The 27,679-nt window shown below is 58.7% G+C and overlaps 2 protein-coding genes across 14 annotated transcripts; one reads left to right on the top strand and one right to left on the bottom strand.

Moving 5' to 3' along the window:
• On the top strand, positions 1-7,185 carry TMT1B (thiol methyltransferase 1B). The gene is made up of 2 exons (XM_002711054.5): positions 1-826; positions 6,452-7,185. The coding sequence occupies exons 1-2, from the start codon at positions 329-331 to the stop codon at positions 6,686-6,688; spliced, it is 735 nt and encodes a 244-aa protein (XP_002711100.1). The 5' UTR covers positions 1-328; the 3' UTR covers positions 6,689-7,185.
• Positions 7,174-27,569, bottom strand: ITGA7 (integrin subunit alpha 7). Of its 13 annotated transcripts, none has more exons than XM_008256601.4 (27): positions 27,129-27,569; positions 22,477-22,604; positions 22,299-22,378; positions 20,082-20,337; positions 19,514-19,591; positions 19,064-19,183; positions 18,148-18,355; positions 17,847-18,040; positions 17,449-17,537; positions 17,232-17,359; positions 17,033-17,128; positions 16,806-16,867; positions 16,476-16,645; positions 15,944-16,093; positions 15,268-15,383; positions 13,907-14,099; positions 13,743-13,823; positions 13,573-13,652; positions 13,399-13,473; positions 13,163-13,265; positions 12,467-12,643; positions 12,154-12,285; positions 10,418-10,531; positions 10,121-10,219; positions 9,911-10,036; positions 9,005-9,117; positions 7,174-7,837 (listed from the first exon to the last, which is right to left on the bottom strand). In XM_008256601.4, exons 1-27 carry the CDS (start codon positions 27,332-27,334, stop codon positions 7,777-7,779), a joined length of 3,435 nt encoding a protein of 1,144 aa, XP_008254823.1. In that variant the 5' UTR covers positions 27,335-27,569; the 3' UTR covers positions 7,174-7,776. The 13 variants fall into 13 exon arrangements, with proteins under 13 accessions (XP_008254823.1, XP_008254822.1, XP_069908444.1 ...); XM_008256600.4 differs by having other exon boundaries at positions 13,743-13,826; XM_070052343.1 differs by lacking the exon at positions 19,514-19,591.
• Positions 27,570-27,679: the final 110 nt, after the last annotated feature.

Consider the following 27,679-nt stretch of genomic DNA (forward strand, 5'->3'; position numbering starts at 1 on the left):
CACATGAGTCAGCACTCAGCCCCGTGAGGCTGAGACTTGAGACGTCTCCCTCTCCCTCTTCTTGCTCACCTCCGAAATAAACCAACGCATTCCTGCCCTGTTAGCTGGGCAGAGGCCCCAGAGTGCAGGAACAAGGGCACCATCCACCCCTTCACCCTGCAGCTGCGCCCTCTGGAGGGATTCCACACACCCTACTCCACCCTGCACTGGGGACGCTGTGGAGCAGGAGCCAAGGAGCAAAGTCCTACCACAGGAGGCCAGGGCAGCCGTGTCTGCAGAGGCAGAAGGCCAGGGCCACAGCAGAAGCGCCACTCAGAGCCGCACCGCCATGGATGCCCTGGTGCATCTCCTGCAGCTGCTGGTTCTGCTCCTGACCCTGCCTCTGCACCTGATGGCTCTGCTGGGCTACTGGCAGCCGCTGTGCAAAAGCTACTTCCCCTACCTGATGGCCGTGTTGGCTGAGAAGACCAACCACATGATGGAGAGCAAGAAACGGGAGCTGTTCAGCCAGATAAAGGAGCTAAAGGGGCCCTCCGGGAAGGTGGCCCTGCTGGAGCTGGGCTGCGGCACAGGGGCCAACTTCCAGTTCTACCCTGCCGGCTGCAGGGTCACCTGCCTGGACCCAAACCCTCACTTTGAGAAGTTCCTGAAAAAGAGCATGGCCCAGAACAAGCACCTGCAGTACGAGCGCTTCGTGGTGGCCGCTGGAGAGGACATGCGCGAGCTGGCCGACGGCTCCATGGACGTGGTGGTCTGCACGCTGGTGCTGTGCTCCGTGCAGAGCCCAGAGAGGGTGCTGCAGGAGGTCCGGAGAGTGCTGAGGCCGGTGAGCAGGCGTGGGCCGGGCAGTGCAGCTTCAGTGGGGGGCCCCCAGGGTGGGGGTCTAACAACCAGCACCTGAGACACCCCCATCTACCTCCACCTGCTGGTGAGTGGGAGATACGTCCAGTGCTACGAGGGGGTGCAACAGGACGGGGGGAGGGGCAGGCAGCAAGAACATCTACGGAAGTGAGGTTTAAAGGGGGTTCAGGGGCAGGCATTCAACCTTGCCCTTAAGACGCCCATGCCCCACATACGGAGATCCTGGGTTCAACCCCGCCTCTGACTCTTGTGGCAGACCCTGGGAGGCAGCAGTGATGGCTCGAGTAATTGGGTTCCTGCCACCCACACCGGCAGCCGGAATTGAGCTCCTAGCCTCTGGCTTTACCCTCAGCCCAGTCCTGGCTGTCATGGGTATCTGGGGAGTGAACCATCAGATGTAAGCACTCACTCACTCACTCTCGCTCTCGCTCTCGCTCTCTCTCTCCCCCCATCTCAAACAAGAATAAAGGAGTAAGCCATGGATGGAGAGAGTGGGAAAATAAAAAATGTCCTAGGTGGAGCTGTCAGGGGAATGTGGGGAGCAATCCGGACTAGACTAAGTTACTCGAATTGGGACTTATTCTATGCATCTGCTCTCCCACAATATGGCGCTGGGAGAGAAGTAAACAGCTTCCGCACAGCTGCCTCCAGTTCAACTAATAAACTGTAGGACTTGCTCCTGATTGGAGGAGAGCAGCGTACTCGGCATGTGGGCAGCCGAGTTGGGATTGGCGGAGGAGGACTATAAAGGAGGAGAGAGACGGCATGCACCAGGAACATCTATGGGGAACATCTAAGGGAACCCGTGCAGCCCCCGAGAAAGCCGGCCGGCGGTGTGCCGCTCCCCTGCGGAAGTGGGGAATGCGGCCAGGGGGAACTGCCCTTCCACGGAGGTGGAAGGGATAGTAGCCAACCCGGGAAGAACCAGCAGCAAACCCGGGGAGGGCCGAGCAGACGAAAGAACAGCGCAGGGTCCTGTGTCGTTCCTCCACGAAGAGGGGGAGCGACATAATGGTGCCGTGACTCGGATATGAAGCCTAGGCAGGGTTCAGTGTCGTTCCTCCATGAAGAGGGGGAGCGACATAATGGTGCCGTGACTCGGATAGGAAACCTAGCTCGGATAGGAAACCTAGCTCGGATAGGAAACCTAGGACGGATAGCAAACTTAGGAGGGAAGAAACGGGAAGAAACGGGAAGAATTGGGAAAATATCGGAGAGAGAGACTAGCAAACAGCCTAGGGAAAAGCCGGACGAAAAAGGAGCCGGAAGAAGCTATTGAAAGCCTAGGCATAGACTCAGATACGGACTACGGGGGGAAGCTGGGAGAAATCTCTAAGGTCGAAAGCGAAAGTGAAAGCTAGAACAAACAGACTCGGATGCGGACTGTGGGGAGAGGCCAGGAGAAATGAGGGAGGAATATCGTTGGAGGAAAGCTTGGGGAAACATACCGGGTAGAGAAAAATGTTAGGGAAATTGAAGCCGCGGGGGGCAGGCCAAGGCGGACACGAAAGCCACTTTGGGATTCTCAAGTTAGCCCGGGAATAGGGGGCGAAAAGTTGAAACCAGAAGCTGAAACGTGAGCCTGGTTGGGATCCGTCTGATTAGCCCGGGGAGCAAAGGACGGGAAGCCAAACCGTGGGGCGGAGACGTACGCTGGGTTGAATTCACCAGGCTAGCCCGGGGAACTTAGATTGAATGCTAGTGGCGGACACGTAAGCTACGCTGTGTTACTCGCGGAAGCCGCCGCGTGCAGAGAGAGCACGGGGCGTGAATAGATAGGGAACGGGGCTGGCGTAGGCCGTGGTGCAGACGCGAAGGGCGTGGAGACCGCGGAGCGCGCGAAGCCAAGCCGCGCAAAGCCGAGCCTCGCAGATGAGGCGCGGGCTGAAGCCGCGCAGAGCCGGGAACCCGCCGGCGGGGCGAGGCGCCGGGAAGCTGCGGGGATAAGAGAAACAGAAGTTTAGAAGTAAAAGAGAAATAGGAATGCTGGAAGATAGAAGTAAAATGGGAGAAATAGGAATGCCCGGAGATAGAGAAATAGAGAAAAATAAGGCCTCCCCTCAACATGGCAATGAGAAAGCTTGGATTCGGTCTGCCTGATTAAGTGAGGCGATGAGCACCTGGGCGGCTAGCAGCTTATGCGCCGCAGGTCACGGAAGACAGGCACGAATTAACATCAGTAAGGCTTCCCCACAATACAACCATTAGGAGGCTTGGATTCGGTCTGCCTAATTAAGGCGGTAAGCGCCAGCAAGCAGCTCGACCAGAGTATGAGCTGCAGGTCACCGAAGATAGGCACAAACCAACACTAATAAGTCTCCCCCACAATACGGCAATGAGAAGGCTTGGATTCGGTTTGCCTGATAGGTTTTGTAAACACCTGCAGGCAGTTCTAGCAGAGCAGAGCATGCGCTGCAGGGCACCGAACACAGGCACGCATCAGCGCCTAAAAACCTCCTCACAACATGGCGAAGAGAGGACCCGGATTCGGTTTGCCTGATAGGACTTGTAAGAGCCTGTGGCAACTCTAGCAAGTAGAGCAGAGTGTGTGCCGCGGGACACTGAAGACAGGCGCGTATCAACGCTAAAAAATAAAAAGAAAGGGGGATCTGTGGGGAGCAATCCGGACTAGACTAAGTTACTCGAATTGGGACTTATTCTATGCATCTGCTCTCCCACAATATGGCGCTGGGAGAGAAGTAAACAGCTTCCGCACAGCTGCCTCCAGTTCAACTAATAAACTGTAGGACTTGCTCCTGATTGGAGGAGAGCAGCGTACTCGGCGTGTGGGCAGCCGAGTTGGGATTGGCGGAGGAGGACTATAAAGGAGGAGAGAGACGGCATGCACCAGGAACATCTATGGGGAACATCTAAGGGAACCCGTGCAGCCCCCGAGAAAGCCGGCCGGCGGTGTGCCGCTCCCCTGCGGAAGTGGGGAATGCGGCCAGGGGGAACTGCCCTTCCACGGAGGTGGAAGGGATAGTAGCCAACCCGGGAAGAACCAGCAGCAAACCCGGGGAGGGCCGAGCAGACGAAAGAACAGCGCAGGGTCCTGTGTCGTTCCTCCACGAAGAGGGGGAGCGACATAATGGTGCCGTGACTCGGATATGAAGCCTAGGCAGGGTTCAGTGTCGTTCCTCCATGAAGAGGGGGAGCGACAGGGAAGATTTTTGACCTGTGTGTAGAGAGAAAAGTAGTTCAGGATCTTTTCCAAGGCTCTCGCATGCATGGCTGAGGGGGGAATGGAAGGAAGGGCCACTTGCTGAAAAAAGAGAAACCTCCGTTGTGTGGGCTTCTGAAGCCCAAGGTGCCACCAAGACAACAGCACAGAAGCCAAACAGGCAGGCAGGAGTCGTGATGGGAGGTGGAAACAGATGAATCCTGGAGCTGCAGATGCAGACAGCGCCAGCGTGGGCTGACAACTCAGAGAGTCGGGGTGAGTGAGTTACCCAGGGAGAGGAAGCCCCACACTGGGCAGGAGTCAGGGCTGAGGTTTCTCGGGGATGTTCGAGGAGATGTCCAGGAAGGAGTTGACTACAAAAAGTTCAAGAAAAGTGGAATTCAAAGATAAGTTTTGGGGCCAGTGTGTGAATCAGTGAGTTAAGCCTCCCTCTGCTGTGCCGGCATCCCAGATGGATGCCAGTTCCAGCCCTGGCTGCTCTGCTTCCAGTTCAGAGCCCTGCTAATGTGCCTGAGAAAGCAGCAGAAGATGGCCCAAGTGTTTGGCCCCCTGCCACCCACACGGAAGACCAGGAGGAAGTTCTAGCCCAATCCTGGTTGTCACATGTTGCTGTGGATTCATTCTGAGAGGAGGAGCGTGGGGCAACAGGTGCAAAGTCACAACACAGACCCCAGGAGTTGGGTGAAAGCAGGCCTGAGGTGAGCAGCCCACAGACTCATTTATTTCAGTTGGTGCAGTAGCTTACATAGCTAAGGCAGCCAATCCAGTCAAGGGGCGGTTTATCCCCCAACCAATCACAGCGTGTTGCCAGGCAGGCTCTGTTGCCAGGTGGGTTCCAAAGCCATTTCCTGAGTAACTGACACTTGCTCACCAGCGGCCATCTTGGCACAGCCTTCTCATTCCTCCACAGTTGCAGCCATCTGGGGAGTGAACCAGTGGATGGAAGATTTCTCTGTCTCTCCCTCGCTCTTTAATTCTGCCTTTCAAATAAATAAATAGTTAAAAAAAAAAAAAAAAGATAACAGGCTGGCGCTGTGGCGTAGCAGGTAAAGTTGCTGCCTGCAGTGCCAGCATCCCATATGAGCGCTGGTTCTAGTCCCAGCTGCTCCACTTCTGATCCAGCTCTCTGCTGTGGCCTGGGAAAGCAGTGGAAGATGGGCCAAGTCCTTGAGCCCTACACTCATGTGGGAGACTCAGAAGAAGCTCCTGGCTCCTGGTTTCAGATTGGCCCAGCTCCAACCATTGTGGCCATCTGGGGAGTGAACCAGTGGATGGAAGACCTCTCTCTGCCTCTGCCTCTAATTCTGTCTTTCAGATGAATAAATAAATCTATTTTAAAAAATAAAAAAGATAATTTTTGGGTACAAAAATTTTGCAATCCTTGCATATAAGAAGTCTTCAAAATCTTTGTGAAAATGCATATTATGAAACAACTACATGCAGATTTCAAGTTTCTCTGTACCAAAATAAAGTTTAATTTCTTTAAGAGGGAGAGAGACAGAGCTCCTATCTGCTGATTCAATTCTCAAATGCTCACAACAGCCAGGGGTTCAATCTGGGTGTCCCACGTGGGTGGCAGGAAGCCACTTACTTGAGCCATCACCACTACCTCCCAGTTGGCAGGAAGCTGGAGCCTGGAGCTGGAGCAGGGAATTGAACTCATGCCCTTCAATACGGGACACAAGTGACTCGGTTGCAAAGCTAAACACCATCTCCCAAACTTATCTTTTCATCCATCCATAATTCCACAAACACTTTTGAAATACCTTGTTTTTATTTTTTAAATTTATTTTAATTAGTTTGAAAGGCAGAGTTTTGGTGCGAGGGGATAAGTGGGGGAGACAGAGAGAGAGAGAGAAGTCTTCATCTGCTGGTTCTTTCCCCAAATGGCTACAATGGCCAGAGCTGAGCCAATCTGAAGCCAGGAGCCAGGAGCTTCTTCCAGGTCTCCCACATGAGTGCAGGGACCCAAGCACTTGGCCATTCCCTGCTGCTTTCCTGGGCACATTATTAGGGAGCTGGATCAGAAGTGGAGCAACCAGGACTTGAACCAGTGCCCATATGGGATGCCGGCACTGCAGACAGCTGCTTAACCTGCTATGCCAGAGCGCTGGCCCCTGAAATTCCTTTGTATGCCTCTGAGTCTCAGGAGAGAGTTCAAGGCGCGTGTCCCTGTATAGGATGAATCAGCCCCTCCTGTCTTCCAGCGGCCATGCTGCCCTGGCCACCTCATAAAGCTCTCACTCTCTCCTCCACCATCCTGAGCGGTCTTTTCCTGCACCTCGAGGGAGGAAGGCGGGAGCAGGGAGTGCTGGCAGGTCAGGTGCCCCACCAGGGCTTCGCCAGGCTTGATCCGAGGGCCTGGAGGGGCGCAGCAGGTGAGTGACGCCCACCCTCCTCCCCTCCCAGGGTGGAGTGCTTTTTTTCCTGGAGCACGTGGCTGAGCCGCGCGGAAGCTGGGCCTTCATGTGGCAGCGAGCCTTAGAGCCCACCTGGAAACACATCGGGGACGGCTGCCTGCTCACCAGAGAGACCTGGAGGGACCTGGAAAAGGCGCGGTTCTCTGAAGTGCAAATAGAACGACACCCCCCTCCCCTGAAGTGGCTCCCTGTGGGCCCCCACATCATGGGGAAGGCTGTGAAATAAGCTGGCCCTGGCCCCCACCCCAGGGGTCCCTGCTCCCTCCCCTGCCCCCGCCCCGCCACTCACCCACCAGCCCAAGCCACCTTCTATGAAAGGGAGCTCCTCTCCTCCCAACCTCTGACCTCTGACCTCTGACCTCTGGCAGGGACAAGCTCTGGCTTCCATCCCCTCTTCCGCAGAGAAAAACTCCCAGTTCCTAACCTGGTCAGACAGGAAGCAGCTCACCCCCTTCGTGTCCTTGACTGCACATCCCTGCACTGCTCTCCCCGCTTCTCCAGCTCGCCACCCCTTTCCCTTGTCCCCGGGTGAAGTCCCTCTGCCTTCCCTGGGAGGCTGCAGCTTTGTGCCCCTCAGCCAGGTGCACCCCAGCCAGGTCATCGGGTCCTCCCTCCCTCCCTCTCTCTGGCCACCACCTCTGTCCACAGCCATGGAGGAACCAGAAGCAGACCCTGGGATGAGGCTGCCAAACTCAGTAAAGAAGCCAGAAATGTTGTCCTCAATTTTTTTTTAATAAATAGACAAAACCCACCAGACTGATGCACAGACTACAATCAGAGGAAGGAGGAAATGGGGGGAGCCCCTGAGCGAGCGACACAACCCCTCTCCAACCTCCAGGCCAAGGCACTTTTGGGGAGACAGGTCCTGGGGTCCTGGTGTACAAGGTGAGAGCCCCACCCTCACCTCAGCATGAGGACATCCCTGCCCTTCTCACCCTGCCCCCCCAGCCCTGATGGGCCCCCTCGCATCTCACAGCATTCTAAGGAGGAAGTGTTTGGGGGCAGGGGGTCGGTGCCCCCAGGAAGCAAACCCCTGCCCAATCCTGATGCAGCACCAGCAACCCACTCGGGCCCCTCCACCCCAAGGAGTCCCCTCTGGGGAAGCAGCAGGGGATACCCACGGGCAAGGCTGGGACAAAGGAAGCTAGGCAGTGGCTGGTGCCGGATGCCCATCGTGGCCCGGCTCGGGGTGCCCATCGGCAGCCAGGATGGGGTGGGCGTCGGGGCCCTCCCGCCGGGGGCTGCCCCAGTGGCTCCGCAGGATAGTACCCGTCTTCTCCTCCTTGAACTGCTGCCGGTCTTCCCGAGGGATCTTCACCGCGTGGTACTGGGGCACGGCGGCCTCGGGGTGCTTCGCCCGCCGGAAGAATCCCATCTGCAAGAACAGCCAGCCGAGGCCGTGAGGAGCCCGCGGGGCTGAGGTCCCTGGAGAGGACGCCCAGCTCAGCCCCGCTCCCTGCCCTCACCATCCCCGGAACAGGAAGGCCTCACCACAGCTCACCGGAGACAGGCAGGCCCGCACCCTGGGCAGTGGGCAGCTCCCAGAGGCCACCCTCAGTGCTGGGCCCTGGGTTCTCACATACAGCAAGACAAAAACCAGAGGGGGCCCAAGGTTCAGGACAAGGGCTTTGAAGGTACAGCCCAGGATCTTGGGCTCCCAAGGTCTCCACCCACCCTGCCATCTTGAGAAACTCAATAGAATCTCCCAGAACACAAACAAGAACTGGAGAGCAGGGGCCAGTGTTGTAGCAGAAGCCGCCACCTGGGATGCCAGCACTCATATGGGTGCTGGTTCAAATCTCAGCTGCTCCACTTCTGACCCAGCTGCCTGCTAATGCCCTGGGGAAGCAGCGGTGGATGGCCCAAGTGCTTGGGAGACTCCAGTGAAGCTCCTGGTTCCTGGCTTTGGCCTGATCCAGCCCCAGCCATTGCAGCCATTGGGACAGTAAACCAGTGTATGGAAGATCGTTTCTCTCTCTCTCTCTCTCTGTATGTGTGTTTGTGTTTGTGTGTGTGTGTGTGTGTGTGTGTAACTTTTTCAAATAAATAAGTAAATCTTTTTGAAAAAGAAGAGGTGAAGAAGAAAACAGCTTTCTGGACCTCTGCATATCTTAAACAGTGCATCACATGCCCCTGCACACGATGTAGGCAGCATGCCCAGGGCCCTGGCATCCGTGGACTAGGGGCACCTAGCCCCTCCCTAAACCATGACCCTGCTGGCTCTCACACACCAGCAATGATAATGTGCCCCTTGCACACTCACACTTGGAACTGCCCAAGACTCCTACATGCTCAGGCTGCTTAGAAAAGACATGCAGAGCTCACACCCCGCAAGCCCACCCGACACATGGAGCATGCGCCGGGCTATGCGCACTCACCGGTACAGCCTCAGCCCTCTGCTGGCATCTCACCTCAGCTCCTAAGACTCTTGGCACGCCCATGCAACCTCCTGTCTCTGCCTCACACATTGCAGATCCCCTGAATGCTGGGAATCTACACATACTCACACATGTGCATGCACACACACACTCACAACAGTTACCCCACAGTCCCTGGGCCCCCCGCTTCCATGGCCGAGGGCTGCACGGCCAGCTGGGCCCGGTAATAGTTGGTGGGATAAGATGAGCTCTGGCTGCTCCGCCGGAAGAAGCCACACTGGGATGTCAGGGGAAGGAGGAGGCAAAAGAGGCGGAGGATGGAGACAAGAAGGGTAGGGGCCCAGTCTCTGCTCTGTCTCCATGCTGCGGGAGCAGGGAACAGGCAGCCTGGCTCCCTGCAGGGTGGGCAGGTGCCCCCGCTTGCAGCCTGGCCCAGCCATGACACGGCCGCAGGAGGCTGCACTCAGTCTGACAGGGCTCAAGGAGCAGCTGGGGGGAGAGGGAGTCTTCCATAGAGCCCCAGGGCTGTGCCTGGTTCCCCACCCAGCCCCGGGTGTGGCAGGTGGCTCAAGGACACCCCTGCTCAGGGACATCATTCCCTGCACTGACGCGCACGTGTGTGTGTGTGTGTGTGTGTGTGTGTGTGCGTGCTTCTTCTGTCGAGCCCCAGATGCCCGCATGATTCTGTCTGCAGCCGTGAGTGTGCCAGAGCAGTTCAGTGGCCGGTCCGGAGACTGTCCCCACTGCTGGGCCTTCCTGGTCAAGGTTTCCATCCCAGACGTCACCATCCTACTCCGGTCGAATCAGCCCACACTCCCCGGCCTCCGTGACTGTGCCTCCCTGGCCCCACATCCCCACACCCTGAGCTTCTGCACCCCCTCCTTTTGGGGCCTGCACCCAGGGCCACATCCTCTCAAGCCTGCCCTCCACTGAACCCCACTGCACCTCCTCGACTCAATACCCCTGCCTTGTGCTGCAGCCCCACCTCACTCCAGCATTCAAGGTCTGCCTCTGGCGGGGACCCCCGGGGTCAGGCAGAGCCCCCGCTCCAGGCCCTGCCCGAGGCTCACCTTCCACAGGAGCAGCACCAACAGCGCCAGCACCAGAAGCCCGGCCAGCACCGCCAGGAGAATGACCCACCAGGGGACTCCTCCAGCCACCACAGCCACAGGATCCAAGTAGACCATCACTGGGGTCTGGAGAGCGAGGGGCACTGAGTGGGGGGTGGGGAGGAGAAAAGGGGGTGCTCCCACCTGCCCCCCAGTCCTGCGGCAGCTCACCACAGTGGATGCATCTCTAAGCAGCAGGTTCTTGATGGAGGACTTGACCGTGATGTTGGCTCGGACGATCACTTCCACAGACTTCACAGCCGAGTACTCCTAAAGGAGCCAGAAGCAGAGCCCCCTCCTGAAGGCCACGCCCCCTCCTTGCCCCGCCCCCCCATCTGGGAACTGGAACCCCGGAATGGTGCCCAACACAGAGGATGCCTCTGCCTGGCTTGGGTTAGGGCAATGCTGCCTCAGAGCAGAAGACATGAGCACGGGGGGACTTTGCAGGGTGCCCGGCGCTTCCCTCACCTCCAGGAAGGTGCTGTTCCACAAGCGGCCCCAGACGTGCAGCACAGCTGTGCGGTCGAAGCTGTAGAGCGGGCATCTGAACACCACACAGTTGGCCGTGCCCCGCGCACAGTCCTGGGGACCAGGACAGATGGGCTCTGAATGGTTTACTGTGAGTGCGTGTGCGTGCACACACACGCACACACACACACACAGACTGAGCCTGACATTGCCTCCCATTTTCTCTTCCCAACTTCAGACTCCCCTCCTCCAGGAAGTCTTCCCAAGCTACCCCTTTGATCCAAAGGAGCTGCTTACTCCAAATCTGAGCCATTTGGGTTGGAAATGCAAAGGCCTCTCCCTTGACAGTAGCAACACAGTAGCATCCCCAACAGATGCCTATGTCACCCAATGACCACCCCACATATTGGGCACCTACTGTATGCCAAGCACTTATCTCAGTTAAGCTTCACCATGGTCCTGGCACAGTGCATGCTGTCATTTCTCAAGGGAGGAAATGGAGGCCCCAGGAGGCCAGGTGACCTGCCTCAGGTCACAGAGACAGCAGAGCCAGTCAGTGTAGAGAGGTTGTCTGAACTCGGGCCCACGGTCAGCAAAGAGACCGCCCCAAGAGCTTCTGGGGACAGCTGAGGGGTTTGGTGCCTGCTCCTCCCAGCCTGACCCTAACGCACCTGGCCCAGGTGCGCACCTTCCTCATGACCCTCGTGCCTGAAAGTTCTTCTATGTCCATCACGTCATCGTCCACACACGGAAGATGTCTTTGAAAGCCTTTACATTCTGAGTCCTCTTTTATTTCGCTACTTTTGAGCACATTTAAAAACTCCATGGTTGTGACATTGTGAAAATCAAGCAGATATGCTTACACAAATTGACTAATCTGTTCTAAAAGACTTCAAAAGAATACCAAGCAAATCTCACAGGTGGCCATTACGTCTCCATAAAAATGCAATATTCTATACAAACATGAAAATGACTTGCTTGGCTGGCTGGCTCTGGGCTCCGAGGGCGCTGGGTCCAGCAAAGCGAGGAGTTAAATTTAAGGTCATGGCAAAACATCTGAAGTTCATCGCCAGGACTGTGATGGTGCAGGATGGAAATGTGGAAGGTGCATACAGGACCCTAAACAGGATCCTCACTATGGACGGGCTCACTGAGGACATTGAGCGACGGCGATACTATGAGAAGCCTTGCCGCCGGCGACAACGGACTCTGCAGGGAGCAGCAGGGGGAGGGGAGTTCTCGCCTCACAAGCAGCCCCCTGGCCCAGGGCTGCCCACCTGCCGCAGGTCTTGCACCATCCCATGGCTTTTTCTCCCATGGGTGCTAACAACATTGTTCTTACTCATCTGGTTTTCTACTTATCTGAGAGACAGACAGACTCAGAGTGCTCTCAGCTGCCAGCTCACTCACTCTCCAGACACCACAACGGCCAGGACTGGGCCAGGCAGGCCAGATGGGGAGCTAGGAACCCCACCCAGGCCTCCCACGTGGGTGGCAGGGTCCCAACCACATAAGCCATCACCTGCTGCCTCCCAGGAGGTGATCAGGAGTAGAGCTGGGACTAAAACCCAAGTATTGGAATGCGGGCCTCTCAGCTGGCAAGCCAACACCCATGCCCACCACAGGTGCTGGAGGTCCCCTCCCTGGACGCCAGCACCCTGAAGCTCCATGGTCCACGGCGGCCGCCAGCCCCCCACGCGTGGTCACTCCTGTGACGCCACTTGCCCTGCCCTTACCAGGGTGATGTTCTTCTTCTTCTCCAAGGAAGACACTGGCCACCACGACGTGCTGGGCTCCGGCGGCTCACGAGGCTCCTGCTGCGCCGGCTGCTCCAGCTCCCGCCGCCTCCTACCCCTGCTGCCTGCTTTCTGGACATGGGGAGGAGGTGCCCAGTGAATGCCCCTCCAGACACAGCCATCGGGGTCACATCTCCCCCCTCCACCTTCCTCCTGGCCCAGCCCCTACCCCCGGAACGCTTCTCTCCTCCCTACCCCCCACAGTAACCACCTCCCCTCCTAAAGTCTCCCCTCCACCCTGCCTGAGCCTCACCAGGCCGAGGATGTTGGGCCTGGGGGAGCAGAGCCCCTTCCGCCCAGGCCCCTGCCCGCCCTCCAATTCCACGCGCATGGGGTAGAGCAGCCACTTCCCATTGGCGATCTCGTGAGGCCACATGATGTTGAGGAAGGCGGAGCCCAGCGTGTTGAGCGACTGGCCTTGGTTGGAGACCTGCGGGCAGCAGATGGGAGGGAAGGAGCTCACTTTCCGAGCAGACTGCACCTCTGCACAGAGGCGGAGGGGACGAGCCTTGCCTCAGGAAGCAGAGTTCCCAAAAAGACTTGGGATCTGAGGTCCCCCCCAGCTGCCAATCGCTCCCCACACAAGCTCCAGAAAACCTAGGAGGGGTCAGGTGTGCAGGCAGGCACCAGCCAAGCAAAGGCAGAGTTCCGGGAAGAAGCTTCACCCCTGACCCACATGCCCGTCCCCTGGCTGGGGCCCCCGGCACAGGAGCTTCTTGGGCTCTCCTGGCCACTCAGACCACTCAGAAGTGACCAGAGAAGTGCCAACCATGGCCCCAGCACCAACATCAGCCCACAGCTAAAGTCCACGTGCAGGGCGGAGGCCTTGAGCTCTCTGGAGCACATGGGAGAAGTGCCCGCCTCGGCAGCAGCCCATGGGGCACGGTTCAGCCTGTCTTCTGGGTCAAGGGAGGGGGCCCATGGAGGGACCACACACCAGGACACCTACCGTGACCTCATACTTGACCTCGCTGCCCACATCCTCTTCAAAGCGCATGGCGCTCTCCCCCCTCACCACGCCAGAGAAGAAGAGTTGCTGAGGAATGGCCACCCTGGAAGAGAAGGGTCAGAGCAGAAGCTAAGGAGGCCCAGGGCCCAGCTGGACGGAGGGTCAGGAGGGCAGGGCGGTGAGGCGGAGCCAGGCCGGGGTCCCGGAGTGGCGATGCCCCCACCCCCTGAGCTTACCCTGCAATGGACAGCGGCAGCTCGATGAAGACACGGGCGCGAACAAACTCTGGAGACAGCAGCTGCTTACTGATCCTAGCGTGCGGAACAGACACACACACAGCAGGGGTCAACGGGGCCAGTCCAACTGCCCCAGCCTCCACCCCTGCCCGACCCTGGCGCCACCAGGCTTACGTGGCCAATAGCAGCCCCACCTCCAGCTCAGTGGTCTCGATGGTGATTGCGGAGGTGCTGAGGATGAGGTAGAAAGTGACCTAGCCAGGGTGGAATGAGGGGAGGGTGAGGGGAGGGCTCCGGGGCTCAAGGGCCAGCCACTCAGAGCAAGACGAGGGCAGACTGCCCACCTGGGCACCTCTCTTCATGGGGTTCCCCAGCTCACACTCGACATGGGACGCATTCCCATCGGACAGGCAGAGCGGCTTCTCCTGCTGTGAGGAGGAGAGGAGAGGTTGGTTTGTGTTACTGGGGCCCTTTGAGAGCTCACCCCAGCTCGCCCCGGGAGACTCACCGCAGGGTCCAGCGCCCGGACTCCTGAGTAGCGCAGAGAGGCAGGGAGGGTGACGAGGAGCTGGGCTTCGTGGGCATCGTCCCCGTCAGCCTGGGGCTGGGCCGGGTCCGAGGGCAGGTTGGTGACCATCAGCTCCAGACCGATGACCGGCTGCCCACTCATCGCGAACAGGGCTGTCTTCCCGTCAGCCTCCCTGAAAGTCAAGTCCCTGCTCATGCTGGGCTGTGACAGCCCTCCCCAGCCTCCCGCCCACGCCCATTTCCCAGGTTCTCTGACCTCCCCAGGCCCCCCAGATCACATGCCAGCACATGCCCCGCATCTGCCCATGATGACTAGGAGAGAGGGACCCTCCACTCTCAGCCCAGCTCCACCCAGCCTGCTAGTCCTTGGCTCTCCATCCATCACACAGGACTAACAAACCCTACCTCGCCGAGCTGCTACTAAACCATACCAGGGACTTCGACAAGCTCGTGGAAACTGTGCATTACTGGTTAATTCTGTTTTTAACCTTTTGTGGGACTCCAAGTTATGCTGGGGCAGCTGTTTGGCTTAGCAGTTAACTGCATGAGCTACCTGCCTGGCTCCATCTCCGATTAGCTTCCTGCCAATGCGTGTGCACCCTGGGAGGCAGCACTGATGGCTCACATGGTTGGGTCCCTGCCACCCATGTGGGGGGCCAGGGTTGAGTTCTTGGCTCCCAGCCCACCCAGCCCAGCCCCAGCTGTTGCAGGCATTTAGGGGGTGAACCAATGGAAGGGAGTTCCCTCTCTCTCTCTCTTTCTTGGATACACTTCAAGATTTTTAAAAGATTATTTATTTATTTATTTAAAAGGCAGAGTTAGAGAGAGAGAGAGAGAGAGAGAGAGAGAGAGAGATCCTCCATCTGCTGCTTCATTCCCCAAATGGTTGCAATGGCCGGGGCTGGGCCAAGCTAAAGTCAGAAGCCAGGAGCCCCCTCCAGGTCTCCCATGTGGGCCCAGGGGCCCAAGCACTTGGGCCGTCCTCCACTACTTTCCCAGGCACATGAGCAGAGAGCTGGATAGGAAGTGGAGCAGCCGGGACTCAAACCAGCAGCCCTATGGGACACTGTACCACGGCGTCAGCCCCAATGTGTTTTAAGATAAGTTTATTTTGGCACAGTTTGAGACACACGCATATTTTTTCACAATCCCTTTCCCATGAACTTCCCAAGGACCCCTGGCATGTGACGGGTTCTGTGAGGTGTTGCTACTCGTCACCACGGGCGCACTGCTGTGCCGTCACTGACCCCCGTCTCCCCCTCCTCTGAATCCTCAGCAGTCCCCCAGCCCCCGCCCTCCGCAGGCTCACTGCTCTCCCCGCCTGCTCCCTACCGCCCTCACATGGGCAGAGGCTGGAACTCGGCGTCGCTGATCCGGGCACAGAAGCGGGCACGCACCAGCTGCAGGTTACTCTGGCAGATCTTGTCTTCACCACAGCCTTGCTTCAGGAAGACGATCTGGGAGCAGATGTGAAAAGAAGTTCATTCCAAGGGGCGAGGCGGGGGGGGGGGGGGACGACCGTGTCCCCAAGGCACACTGTGAACCCGATAAGAGGACCACAGGGCTCGTGTGTTCTACACTCAGATCTGCCGCTTACTCGCTGTGTGATATCGGGCTGGTCACTTAGCCACTCTGAGCTGTGCCCTCATCAGTAAAATCGTGGGCATATCGCCACACTGTGGTGTGAACTACCAGGCTAGTCCCCAGCCTCACCTGGGTGCAACTGAGTTCCAGCTGCAGACAGGAAGAGAAAGAAGGGTGCCATCTCTGGGCTGGCCCTCGCAATCACGCCTTCCCCTCCAAGCCCAGTGGGATGAAGGCAACTTGAGGACCTTGGAGGCCACATATGAAGATGGCAAAAGCCCTGGGTCACCCTGGGTCCCCGAATGCCTACAAGGAGGGAGGAGCTCTGGCCCTCTGACTAGGAACACACGAACAGGTGCCACTGCGGGGAGGATGACAGTGACGGTTGCTCCTCCCAGCTCCTCTTCCTGAGTAAAACCAGAACCATGCTCACCTCTGACCGCTGGCTGCTGGGCTGGTGGGCGTTGAGGATGGGGGCCACTGGGGGCAGCCCCTGGCCGGGAGCCTGCCGCCGGAGCCGTGGGCTCTGCAGCCTGTAGGACAGGGTCACCACAATGGCCCGAAGCTTGTCTTTGACGTTCTCCTGGGAAAGAGGAAAAGCTGCTCTTCCCTGGAATGACGCCCGGGCCCCAGCCCTGCCCACCAAAGCCTCAGCCGGGCCCAGGGCAGACTGTGACACGTGGGCAGCTTCGGGAGATGAAGGAGAGCCATGTGGAAGTGGGCAAGGGCGAGGGAGAGGCTGCCGGAGGGACGGGAGGAGCCCCGACCCAGGGCTTCGAGGATGGAGCCAGCCACCTCCACCTCCAGGGAGACACAAGGGGCCGCCCGGTGGGGAGGAGCGTGGCCCAGAAAGGCAGCTTCTCCAAGGTCTAGAGCTTGCAGGGAGGTGTGAGTGTGCTGAGAGGCATGGAGGAAAAGAGCGCACACAGCCACAGCGACCCTCGGGGCCCAGGGCCCGGGCACACCTGCAGCTGGAGCATGTTTTCTTTGCAGACCCGGTCGCGTTGGTGCCTCAGCCACACGGTGCCCGACGCCTGGTGCTTGGGGTCATCCAGGCCACGGCTCAGGAAGGTCACCCGGGGAACCCGGCCTTGGAGCCTCCGGTCTGTGTCACCATCTAACGTGTAATCCAGGGCTGTGCGGTGCGGGGGACAGGAAAGCAGCCGCTGAGCAGGGCACTGCTCCAGCCCCACCCTGTCCCCAAGGCGCCCTTCTCACCATGTTGAAAAGATCCCCTCCCCCAGTCCCAGTCCTGCAAAGCGGACAGGGCGGTTGGTGGGAGGGGCCTCACTCACCCACAGTGGGGCTGTAGGTGCTAGGGGTGGCCACATAGCTGAAACAGATCCTCAGGTCCACACTGTAGGGGCCAAGGGTGACTCCTGAGCCAATCCATGCTCACAGGCCAAGGGTCGACCCCTGCTACCGCCCAGCCCCCAAACTGGGGAGAGAAAGGGAGCGCAGAGGGAGAGTGGGCCTCTGGCGGCTCCGGCTCCTGGCGCCTCTCCCTCGGGCCCAGCCTCACCAGACGGACTGGCCACCGGCACAATTGGGCTGTTCGAGGTCTATGGCTTCGGGGGCAATGAGGACCTCGTGAGAGACGTGAAGGACAGGTCTGGCCCTGAGGGAGAACAAGAGGCCGTGAACCTGCAGCATCCGGTTTGGCGCTGGAGGGGGCGGGGCAGGGGCAGGGCTCAGGGAGGCAGACACCCAGGGGCCCTCACCTGAAGAGCACAGCCGTGTCTGCCAGGGAGCCCACCAGCAGGTCTGGGTAGTGGTTCCCGTCCACGTCCAGGCCGCCCGACAGGGAGTAGCCGAAGCTCCTGAGGCCCACGGCCTCGCCCTCCAACACCTGGGGACCAGCTGTCAGCCTCCCCAGCCCTTAGCCTCCCTGTCGCCCCCACTCCCTTATTGCACCGGCACCCATCCCCCATCGGTCACCTGCGAAGCTTTGACCACAAGCCCCAGGCTGCTCCCGTGGTAGATGAAGACTTTGCCGTCGCCATCAAAGGGAGCACCCACGGCGATATCTGCGGGCGTGGGGCACAGCGTCAGGCTGGCGGGGGCGGGGGGACACTCAGCCCAGGCCCCCACTTCCCTCGGTCTCCCAGGTCTACGTGATATGCTTTCATTCTCACCAACAGGCACCCAACGCAAGCCGCGTGTATCCCTCTCAGACACTCCCTGCAAATACTTTCAGCTCAGAAAGGCCAAGCGACTTGCCCAAGGTCACACAGCAAGAAGCTGCAGTTCCTGAGCCTCCCAGGGGCTTCTCCATCTCTCCCTCACACCCCTCCCCACCCCACCCCCACCAGAGCCATTCCAGCTCCCAGTCACACCTGGGAAGCCATCCTGGTTCAGGTCCCCCAGGACAGCCAGGCTGATCCCGAACATGGAGTCGGGGGAGCCGCAGAGCCGGAGCGAGGGGATGTCGGCCCAGTGACCCCCCTGGTTCAGGTACACATACACAGCTCCCCCCAGCTCTTCCTGGCGCTCGTAGAAATAGGGGGCTCCCACGATCAGGTCTGGCCAGCTACGAAGAGAGGGAGACCATCGGTGCCAGCCCTCCCCAGCCAGGGGACTCGGGCACAAGGAGCCACTGCCGGCTGCCCACAGTCCCACCCCCTCGCCCTCTGTCACCCGTCGTTGTTGAGATCTGCCACGGCCAGCGAGTAGCCAAAGCCAGAGGTCAGGCGCTCTCCGGACAGCAGGACTTCGGGCACCAGGCGGCTGGCGCTGTCCTTGCGTAGAATGACCACGGCACCCTTGTGGTTGGCACGGGGGGCGCCTGCCACAAAGCTCAGCTCCTCTGCCCGCACCAGCCCCTTCCCCGAGTCGATGGAGAAGCCTGGGAGGGTGGAGTGGGAGGGCAACTTAGCAGTGAGCGTCTCCCCAAGGCTCAGAAGCCAGGGTGGGCCACAGCTCCCCCAGCCCGACTCTAGTCCCCTCCCAGCCACAGCCGGCCAGATCGCTCCTTCTCCCCCTCCAGGGGCCTGGCAGCCCTCCCACACCCGCCTCGCCCAGAGACTGCAGTCTGGCACCGGAAGCGTGATGAGGTCAGCCTCTGAGATAGATGGGGAGAGAGAAAGGCAGTGACCGAGAAGCCAGGTGGCTCGGCAGGGGCTGGGCACCAGCCTGTACCCATTCCAGGGCCTGGAGGAGAGGGCCAGCCCCTCTCCCACCACCCTGGCAAGGGGAAAAAGGCTTCACCGGGGTGGGTGGACAGCAGGGAGGCGAGGGCAGCCGGGAGGAGCTGGAGCCAATGAGAGGGACACCCCGTCCCCAGCCCCACCCACCGCCAGGCCGGACCTCTCTTCAGCAGGTGCCCTCCTCACCCTTCGGGGAAAGCCCCCCAAAGGCCGGGATTGCACTTCCAGGGACAGCCCCCCTCCACTCGCTCACAGCCCCAGACACCATCACCCTCAGGCCTCCTCATCAATGATGATCAGCTCCTCTGGGTAATCTGGGCCCAGCTGGTGTTGGGGCAGTGGGGGGGACAGAGCAGGTGAGAACCTTCCCTGGGGCAGGAGAGGAGGCTGGGGCCGAGCTTACAAACCTAAGTAGCTATTCCGGGCCAAGTCTCCGGCTGGTCCTGGGAGCCGGTCAGCAGGGTCCAGAGTTTTATACACGAGCTGGTCGGGGTCTGAGCTATCAATGTTGGTCACAAAAAGCAACCCTATGGGGGCCGGGCAGGGTAGGAGGAGACACCAGGGAAGGGACACCCAAAGGAGGTGCCACAGAGCAAGGAGACAGAGCCAGGCAGAATGGCCAGGAGGAGGTAGGAGAGGATGAAGTAGAGAAAGAAAACCAGAGAGAGATAGACGAGACCAGGGAGATACAAGTCAGAGACACAGACAGAGACGAGAGACAGAGACAGGAGGAGGGGATGTGTGGAGAGGGAGGAAGAGAAGGAGCAGAGGGTTAGAGACCCTGGCCAGGGAGGGGTCCCTACCAAAGTAGCTGTTGGCAGGGACCGGGATGAGGCGGGGGTCTTGATCCTTCTCACCCCCCGCCTCGTAGGGCCCGTCGTCCAGGTGAGCCAGGTCCGCCGAGCTCTGCACACAGAGCTCCACCCTGGCCGTGCCTGCAAGGACAGTCGAGTTAGTGCCCAGGGTGGGGAGCGAGGACACTGAGTTAGACGGGCACACAGGGAAGCCCCTTGCCTCCTTTCCAGCCCCGCCTCCACCCTCTCCCCAGCCCAAGCTTCCTGGGGGCCCCTGGCCCCGGCATCACACTCACCAAGTGGCAGCTCAGCCAGCGGCAGCGTGCAGAGACGGGAATGGCAGTGATGAGGTGGAGGTGCCACATGGGAGCGTGCGAGCCCCCGCCGTGCGTGTGGGGACCCATGCCAGCGTGCAGGGGGGCGGGGCCCTTGGCCATGCAAAGAGTGAGGCAGTGCCCCCATCTGTGTGTGTGTTCGAGCAGCATGGAGGTGGAGGTGGAAGGCGGGGCAGGGCCCAGGACTCCATGAACTTGTGGTCATGCCTGGCCAAGTGCTGCCCCCCAACCCCGTGCCATCTCTGGGGTAAGAGGAGGTCTTAGTCCCTTCCTCCCCTCCTTGAGGGGCAACTCACCCTTCCAGTTAAAGGTCCCTGGTGCCCCAAACAGGAGGTAGTGGCTGTCAGGAGAGAAGGCAGCGGCTGTGCCCTGCTGGCAGAACCCAAATTGTTCGTGGCCTTGGGGGCGCCCCTCACAGAACTTCCACTCCCCGCCATCCAGCTCATCGCGGATGCCCAGGTCCTGGCTCAGCACAAAGCAGCGTCCAATCACGTCCCGCGTCTCCAGGATCTGGTCCACCCGCTGCCGCGACTCATACCGGTGTGCACAGGTCTGTGGAAGGGACAGGATGGGAGGGGTCATTTCCTGTGTGGACCAGGGACCCAGGTGAGGCACACTGGCCACATGCAGACATTTGGCAGACACTGGTATGGGTGTGCGCACACACACACACACACACGTGTACACACCCCTACACCATATCACTGGATGCCCAGCATGCTGTCTTCAACCACTTCCACAGGAAGTCATCCTTGTTCCATGGTCTGCCTGGGCACCCAGAGACACGGGCCCAAGCCAGCGCACAGGACGTGTGGCTCCCTGTTCATGGAACAGTCCTGCAGCACGCCAAGCTTGGTCTTCTCTCAAGAGCTCCGTAAGTGCTACCATCTCATCTGCACAGGATTTCTCCACTCTCTGAGCATTCCCTATCCTGTGTACCTGGCTCGAATCACCCCCATTTACAGACATCTTTTTCTCTCTGTGGCCCACGACTTAGAGACTCGGGGCTGGACCCTTTGCTTAATGTTAGCCACCTGCTGCCCTGCAGTGGCTTGTGTCAGTCACTGTGTGTCATGCATGTTACTGAAAGACACAGAGGGAGAGAAACAGAGAGACACAGAAAGCAAAAGCAGGAGGATCTCCACAACCACCTGGCGAGAAGCAGGCCCCCCTGTGTCTTTGCAGAAAATAGCACAGCGTCCAATGCCTGAAAGGTTCTTATGGGTGCAGCATCTGGTCTAGCGCCTAAGATGCCAATCAAGACACCCACAAGCAAGGGGTCCAGCCTCCCACACTGGAGGCCCTGGGTTTGCTACGAGCCTCCAGCTTCCAGCTAATGCAGACTGTGGGCAGCAACAATGGTGACTCAAGTAATTGGGATCCTACCACCTACATGGGAGACTGCATGGCATTCAGCCCCAGCCTAACCCTAGGGCATTTGGGGAGTGAGCTAGCAAATAGGGAAGCACTCCCTCTCTCTTTCTCTCTTCCTCTCTCTCTCTCTCTAATAAAAAATTGTGTTGCGGTGCCACGTGGAACGCCTACATCCCATATCGGGGTGCCTGGGATCAAAACTTGGCTGCTCCATTGCCAATCCAGTTTCCTCCTAATGCACCTGGGAGGCACCAAATGATGGCCCAAAGTACTTGGGTTCCCATCACCCAAATGGGAGACCCAGATGGAGTTCCTGGCTCCTGGCTTAAGCCTGGCCCAGGCCTTCCTTTGGGGAAGGAACCAGTGGACAGAAGATCTCTTTTTTCTGTTTCTGTCTCCTCCTCTTTCTCTCACCCTCTCTTTCTGTCACTCTGCCTTTCTTTTTTTTATTTTTTATGTCACTCTGCCTTTCAAATAAATAAATACAACTTTTTAAAATTAATTTTAACAAGATCTGCAGTAAGAGTTTAACAAAATGATGAATGGATGGTCAGATGTTTTTGAACTTGGAAGGAAAGGGGCATGTCTTATACTTTTGTGCATCTCCCCAAGGTCCTGGGAGTCACATCCCACACCCAGCTTGTGCTCTGAAAGCACACATGGTATACACGCTGTGCACACACATAAACGGTACACAAGCTTTGCACACATAGTACACATGCTGTGCACATGTACACAGAGTACACATGCTGTGCACACACAGGTACACACGCTGTGCACATGCATACATGGTAATAGGCTGTTTGCATGCAAATATGGTACACATGCTGTGCACACACACAGTATACATGCTGTGCACACATACACGGTACACACGCTGTGCACATGTATACACAGTATACATGCTATACACACACAGTACACATGCTGTGCATATGCCCACATGGTACACAGGCTGTGCACACACACGGTACACATGCTGTGCACGCACACACAGTACACACGCTGTTCACATGCACACACTGTACACATGCTGTGCACATGCACACATGGTACACATGCTGTGCACATATACACAGAACACACAAACAAACATACACGCATCACCCCTGAATTCATCCACAATAAGTAGTACTCACAACAATCTTGCCCCCAGGTCCCTGGCTCCGAACACTGACTCCCAACCACTGGTTCTCCTTGCTCTCCTTCTGCACATCAGCTGGAGGCAAGACACGAAGAATCAGGGAACAGAAGGGGAGGCCACGGCCTCTCCTCTCCTCCTCCTATGCTGCGCCACTGCGTCCCCCGAGATCGCACCTCCCCGGTCGATGTCCAGTCTGTAGCAGTCGGTCTCCTCCAGGCTCAGGGGGCAAGCGAAGAGGCCTCCGGTGCGGTTCGCCTGCTGCCCAGGAAGAGCCAGGGCCTGGGGAGCGCCCACCAGCAGCCTGCACGATGGGGCAGGGGCAGAGGTTAGAGGTCACCAGGCTCCAACCTCCCCAGAGCTGCCCAGGCCCAGCCCCTTGTTACCAAACCAAGCGTTCAGGGGCTCAAGAGGCAGGCAAAAGTCAGTTATCTCTAATTCTGGCAGGAAACATGAATGCAGCAGGCGCCACAATCATCATGTGACACATGCATGAGGGTCTGCCACGCACAGAAACTACGCACACAAGTGCCCAACCGCACCAACCCAGCAGCCCCGCCAGCACCGCCGGTTTGAAAGCACCGCCTGTTCCCAGCACCTGTTCCCAACCAAGCCTCCCCCACCCAACTGCTTGGCCTCAGCCCCAAGCTCTGCCCTCCTTCCCAACCCCTGATCCAGTTGCAACCCTGCCAGAAATGCCAAGAATTCTGGGAGCAAAAGTAACAGGGGCCCAGGCTGGCACCGCAGCGGAGCTCAGGGGCCAACTTCAAGACCAGGCGAGAGGCTACGCAGAGACCTGCTCCCTGTCCTCGGGGACACAGCAGGGACCCCGCCCTCGGGCAGCTCCCACACTCTGGCTGGCATGGAGGCAGGGACAGTGTCTCACTCTGTCTCCAGCCCTCCCCCTGCTCGACCGCACTGCCTGCAGCCCCTTCCCCATCCTCCCTTCTCCGCCCCCTCCCACCTCCACCCAGTTTTCACTCCTGCCTCCCCTCAGACTCTTTCCCAGCTCCGGCTTTCTTGGCAGGACAATTTTCCATGATCACAGCCAAGGCGCCTTCCCCCGAGGAGGACTGAGCTGGGAACGGAGGCCTCCTGGGTCCCCGGAGGCTGAGCCCCCAGGCCAGGGGTGAAGCAAGGGGACTGATGCACAGCTGGCCACACGGGTGCTCTCTTTGCAGAGGAAGAGACGCAAAAGTGTCAGCAGGCCTCCCTCCCACTCTTCCTCCATCTCCTTCCTGGAGGGGGTGAGGCCCCAAACCGAACCGGGCAATGCCACAGGCAGGCATCTGTGGGGCACTGGGCCAGGTCTGACGGGGAGCGGTGGGGGAGGGCTCAGAGCCACTCTCCCTTCCCGAAAACGCCTCTTCCTCATCTCTGAGCAGCTGTCATCCCATGTCACAGCCAGTGGTAAGAGCAAGAAGGGGTAGGGAGTGGCAGGGAAGAGAGCGCCCATTCAGCATCCATTTAACTACTGCTTGAGAAACAAGGATGCGATGCTTCTTCAGCACCTACAATGGGGGAGGCCGTGGGCCAGACTCCAGGGACAGGAAGAACTAACGTCCATCACTCTCCATATACATGCAGGCACCAGGCCAGGACAAGTCACAAAGTCACACCCGTGGTCCCATCTGGCGCTCTCCACGTGGGAGAAGGATTCTGTTCTCGTCTATCAGGTGACACGAAGCCAGCATGCTGGAAATCACAGCCGCTGCTGCTAACTCTGGTTCTTTGTCATCCCCCCAATGACTGGGCCAACACTGAGACCAGAAAAGTAAAGCGGGTAGGGAAGGAACGGAAACCAGGTGACACGGCCCAGTGCAAGTCCTCAGTGCCCCAGGCTCCGCACTCAGGACCACCGCTGCTCCTGACTCAGCTCTGTGCTTGCCCTGTGGGAAGCGACAGGACGCATTTGCTGAGTCCATGCGCTATGCGGACTGACAGAGATGACGCCCGTGCCCCAGCGGGTCAGTGCACAGCTAAGCACTCAGAGGAGCTAACAGTGTCCCTTGCTCACATCTTCCCTGGAGGCCAGGAGTAGAGAAGAGGGGAGAGGAACGATGCTGACTGCATCAGTGTGCCCAGCTGCATCCCTAGTGGATCCCTCTGGGAACAAGCATCCCCACATGCAGCCTCTCCATCTCTGCCCCAGCCACACACTCCTTCCTGGCTCCCGTCCCATGAATTCAGCCACCCCAGGCCTCCGGACGGAATAGTAGCCACAACTGCAGCCGCTGCAGGGAGAAAGGCAAAGCAGAGCTGGCAGCCGGGGGCAGAGGGACTCCCTGGGAGCACCGCTAAGTGCAGACGAAGGAGGAGCCCACAAGTCCTGCACTCCCCCACTGTCCACGCTCTCCAGGGCTCCAGCCCAAGTCCAGCCCTTCTCTGACCCCTCTTCATCTGAGTGGCCCTCTGGGAAAGACTCTTGGCCTGGAAGGCTGGCTCCGGCAACGGGGCCTAGGAGCCCAGTCTTTGGATCTAGGATCATCGGACTACTCTCTACCCCTGTGAATCACAATACAAGAAAACAGCACCGGGGCCGGCGCTGTGGCATAGCAGGTAAAGCTGCCACCTGCGAAATCAGCATCCCATCCACGTCCGAGCCAGCTCCCTGCTAATGGCCTGGGAAAGCAGCAGAGGACGGCCCAAGTGCACCCATGTGGGAAACCCGGATGAAGCTCCTGGCTCCTGGCTTCAGCCTGGCCAAACCCTAGCTGTTGCAGCCATCTGAGCAGTGAACCAGTGGATGGAAGACTCTCTCTCTCTCTCTCTCTCTCTCTCTCTCTCTCTGTGTGTGTGTGTGTGTGTGTGCTGTGTGTGTGTGTGTGTGTATGTAACTCCTTCAAATAAATAAATATTTTAAAAATAACAACACTACTACACTTCCATGGCACTCACTATGAGTGGAGCACTATTCTAAGCATTGCACTTATATTAAACACACCATAGCAACCCCAGTTTACAGCCAAAAGAAATAAATGAGACCAAAACCACAGAACAAGGTAAGAAAGCTTGACTTCAATGTCTCATCTTGGGGCTAGACTGAAAGATATCAAAAGAGCCAGCATTGTGGAGTAGCAGGTTAAGCTGCCACCTGAGACAGCATCATCCAATATGAGTGCCAGGTTCAAGTCCCAGCTGCTCCACTTCCAATCCAGCTCCCTACTATTGAGCCTGGGAAAGCAGTGGAGGATGGCTCAAGAACATAGGCCCTTGCCACCCACATGAGAAACCCAGGCCTCAGCCACCCCACCCCACCCCTTTTTGTTGTAGCCATCCGGGGAGTGTACAGGTGGTTGGAAGATCTCTCTCTCTCTCTCTCCCTCTCTCTCTCTCTCTCTCTCTCTCTGCCTTTCAAATACATTTTAAAAAATAAATCAAGAAAGAAGAAAAGAGGTTTTTTCCATCAGTGAGTGCTAAAGAAGGCAATCCAGCCACCCAAAAGCTAGGGCACCCCCTGTTGGAGTAAAAGCAGGGTTAGTCAGGCCCCTCCGGGAATACCCCCAGCTTGGCTCTGGGAGACAAAATCAGGGGCCACCTTCAGAGAGGAGGGGGAAATGACAAGAGACCAAGCTATTAAAAATAACCTAGAATTTGCCTGGAAATAGCTCAGAGGGTTCAGCATGTCCTAAAAAGGCCTCCAGTCCTGGAATTCTGGCAGAGGGGGGAAAGAGGGAGGGAGGGAAGGAGGAAGGCAGGGAAGGAGACAAAGAGGGAGGAAGCGGATGGCAGGACCAAGAAGAGGTGAAGTCAGTTGTTTTCTATCTCCCCCAAAGTCTTGGGGACCACTGACACCACCCCCAGATGACAACGATAATGGGAAAAAAATCAAAGCCAGCCCCCACCTGAAGGGGGTGGGAGGGGAGGAATGACTCACTTCCCTGCACCCTGCCCCCGGGCCAACGGTAGGAAAAGACAGTCCCAGTGGACAACATTGATCCCAGTAATGGACACTTAGTGTGGCTCAGACACTGGCCAAGGATGGAAGAGCCCCCTCAGGAGGGGGTGGGAAGCTTTCTTCCTTCCCTGCGGCTCTTTGTGCACTCACACCTGCAGCCAGAGTGAAGGGTACAGGATTCACCGCCAGCACCGGCTACACACGCGGGGGGCGGGGGCTGAACTGGTAAGAAAAGAACTAGAATTGGTCTTCCTCCTCCCATCTCTACCTCCCGAGTCGGAAATTTCCTAAGGAGCAAGGGAGGCAGCAGGTCAGCATTCGTTCTGCATCTCCCCGGCTGCTGCTAAGACTACTCTGGGGACTTCTGTTTTCTGGCGCCCTCGACCCCCAAACCCACTCCTGCACTTTGCCAGACCCTGGCAGGTCCCCCCACACACACACAACCTCCTGTGACACTGGTCCATGGAAGTGGCAGCTCTCTCCCGGCCTCCCAGAGCCCTGATGCCCTCCCTACATCCTGTGGCCATGGTCTGGCAGGAGGTTAGGTCCTCGGTTCTCCCTCCATCTCTCTGCCTCTCTCCTCCCCTCCTACCCTGAGCAGAGACAGAAGGGACAGTGTCCCTCCCTGCGGGAAACTTGTCCTCTAAAAAGAAGGGGAGCCAGAGACCCTGGGGCTGGAGTAAGGATGTGCGGGGTGGGGGTGGGGGCATCAGCAGGAGATGGGCCCCTCCAGAGGCGAGAACCTGGCCCTCCAACTCATCCCCAGAGCGAGATCTTGGGTCTCGGGGCCTGGGAGTACCGGACGCTACCCACCCGAGACAGATGATGTGGACTGGGGCGTGGGATATCTATCTGTGGGGCTGGAAAACTGAGAGGAAGAGGCAGAGGGTGGTCTGAGGCTCAGGCGGGCGGGAGCGGCGACTCACTCACCAGCTCTGGGGTCGGGGCTGCAACTGCCGGTGCAGGGCCACAGAGAAGCCGAAGAGGCTGCCAGGCTCGCCCTCCTTGCGCAGGGCGCCCATCACGTCCAGGTTGAAGGCGACAGCCCGTGGCGGGAGCAGGCTAATGAGCAGAGAGCCAAGAAAGCAGCAGATCCCGGGGACCCCCCAAGGATCGCGGCGCCGAGTCCCGGCCATGAGCTGAGCCCCGCGCGCGCTGCCCGCAAGCGCGAGGAAATTCCCGCGCCCGAGCCCCAGCTCTCGGCAGGCGCGGCTTGGGTCTCCGAAGTCTCTCTGCTCTCTGGGGGGGTCTCCAAACTTTCGCCCCGCCACCCCTTCCTATCCTGCCCCTTTGATGTCCCAGCACCCGCTAGGGCAAATGCCGCAGCCGCAGCTCCAGCGTCCGCGCTCTCGCTCCCGCCTCCCCTCCCAGGGTGCCGCCCAGGCCCCGCCCAGGCCCCGCCCCTCGCCCCAGCGGCAGGTGGAGGAGCGGGGGCGTGGCTAAAGGATGCCCAGGCCCGCAGCTTCGGAGAGAGCTGGAGC

This window comes from Oryctolagus cuniculus, chromosome 11, assembly GCF_964237555.1.
Source record: "Oryctolagus cuniculus chromosome 11, mOryCun1.1, whole genome shotgun sequence".
NCBI classification, from domain to species: domain Eukaryota; kingdom Metazoa; phylum Chordata; class Mammalia; order Lagomorpha; family Leporidae; genus Oryctolagus; species Oryctolagus cuniculus.

Bases quoted from the DNA above. Each gene is read 5' to 3' on its own strand.
- TMT1B (XM_002711054.5), top strand. From the start codon at position 329: ATGGATGCCCTGGTGCATCTCCTGCAGCTGCTGGTTCTGCTCCTGACC. The intron at 827-6,451 runs GTGAGCAGGCGT...CTCCCCTCCCAG, and splicing joins TCCGGAGAGTGCTGAGGCCG to GGTGGAGTGCTTTTTTTCCT.
- ITGA7 (XM_051845622.2), bottom strand. From the start codon at position 27,334: ATGGCCGGGACTCGGCGCCGCGATCCTTGGGGGGTCCCCGGGATCTGC. The intron at 16,868-17,032 runs GTGAGGCTGGGC...TGGCCCCTACAG, and splicing joins GCCGGTGGCCAGTCCGTCTG to TGTGGACCTGAGGATCTGTT. The intron at 14,100-15,267 runs GTGAGGGCGGTA...CTTGACTTTCAG, and splicing joins GAGTTCCAGCCTCTGCCCAT to GGAGGCTGACGGGAAGACAG.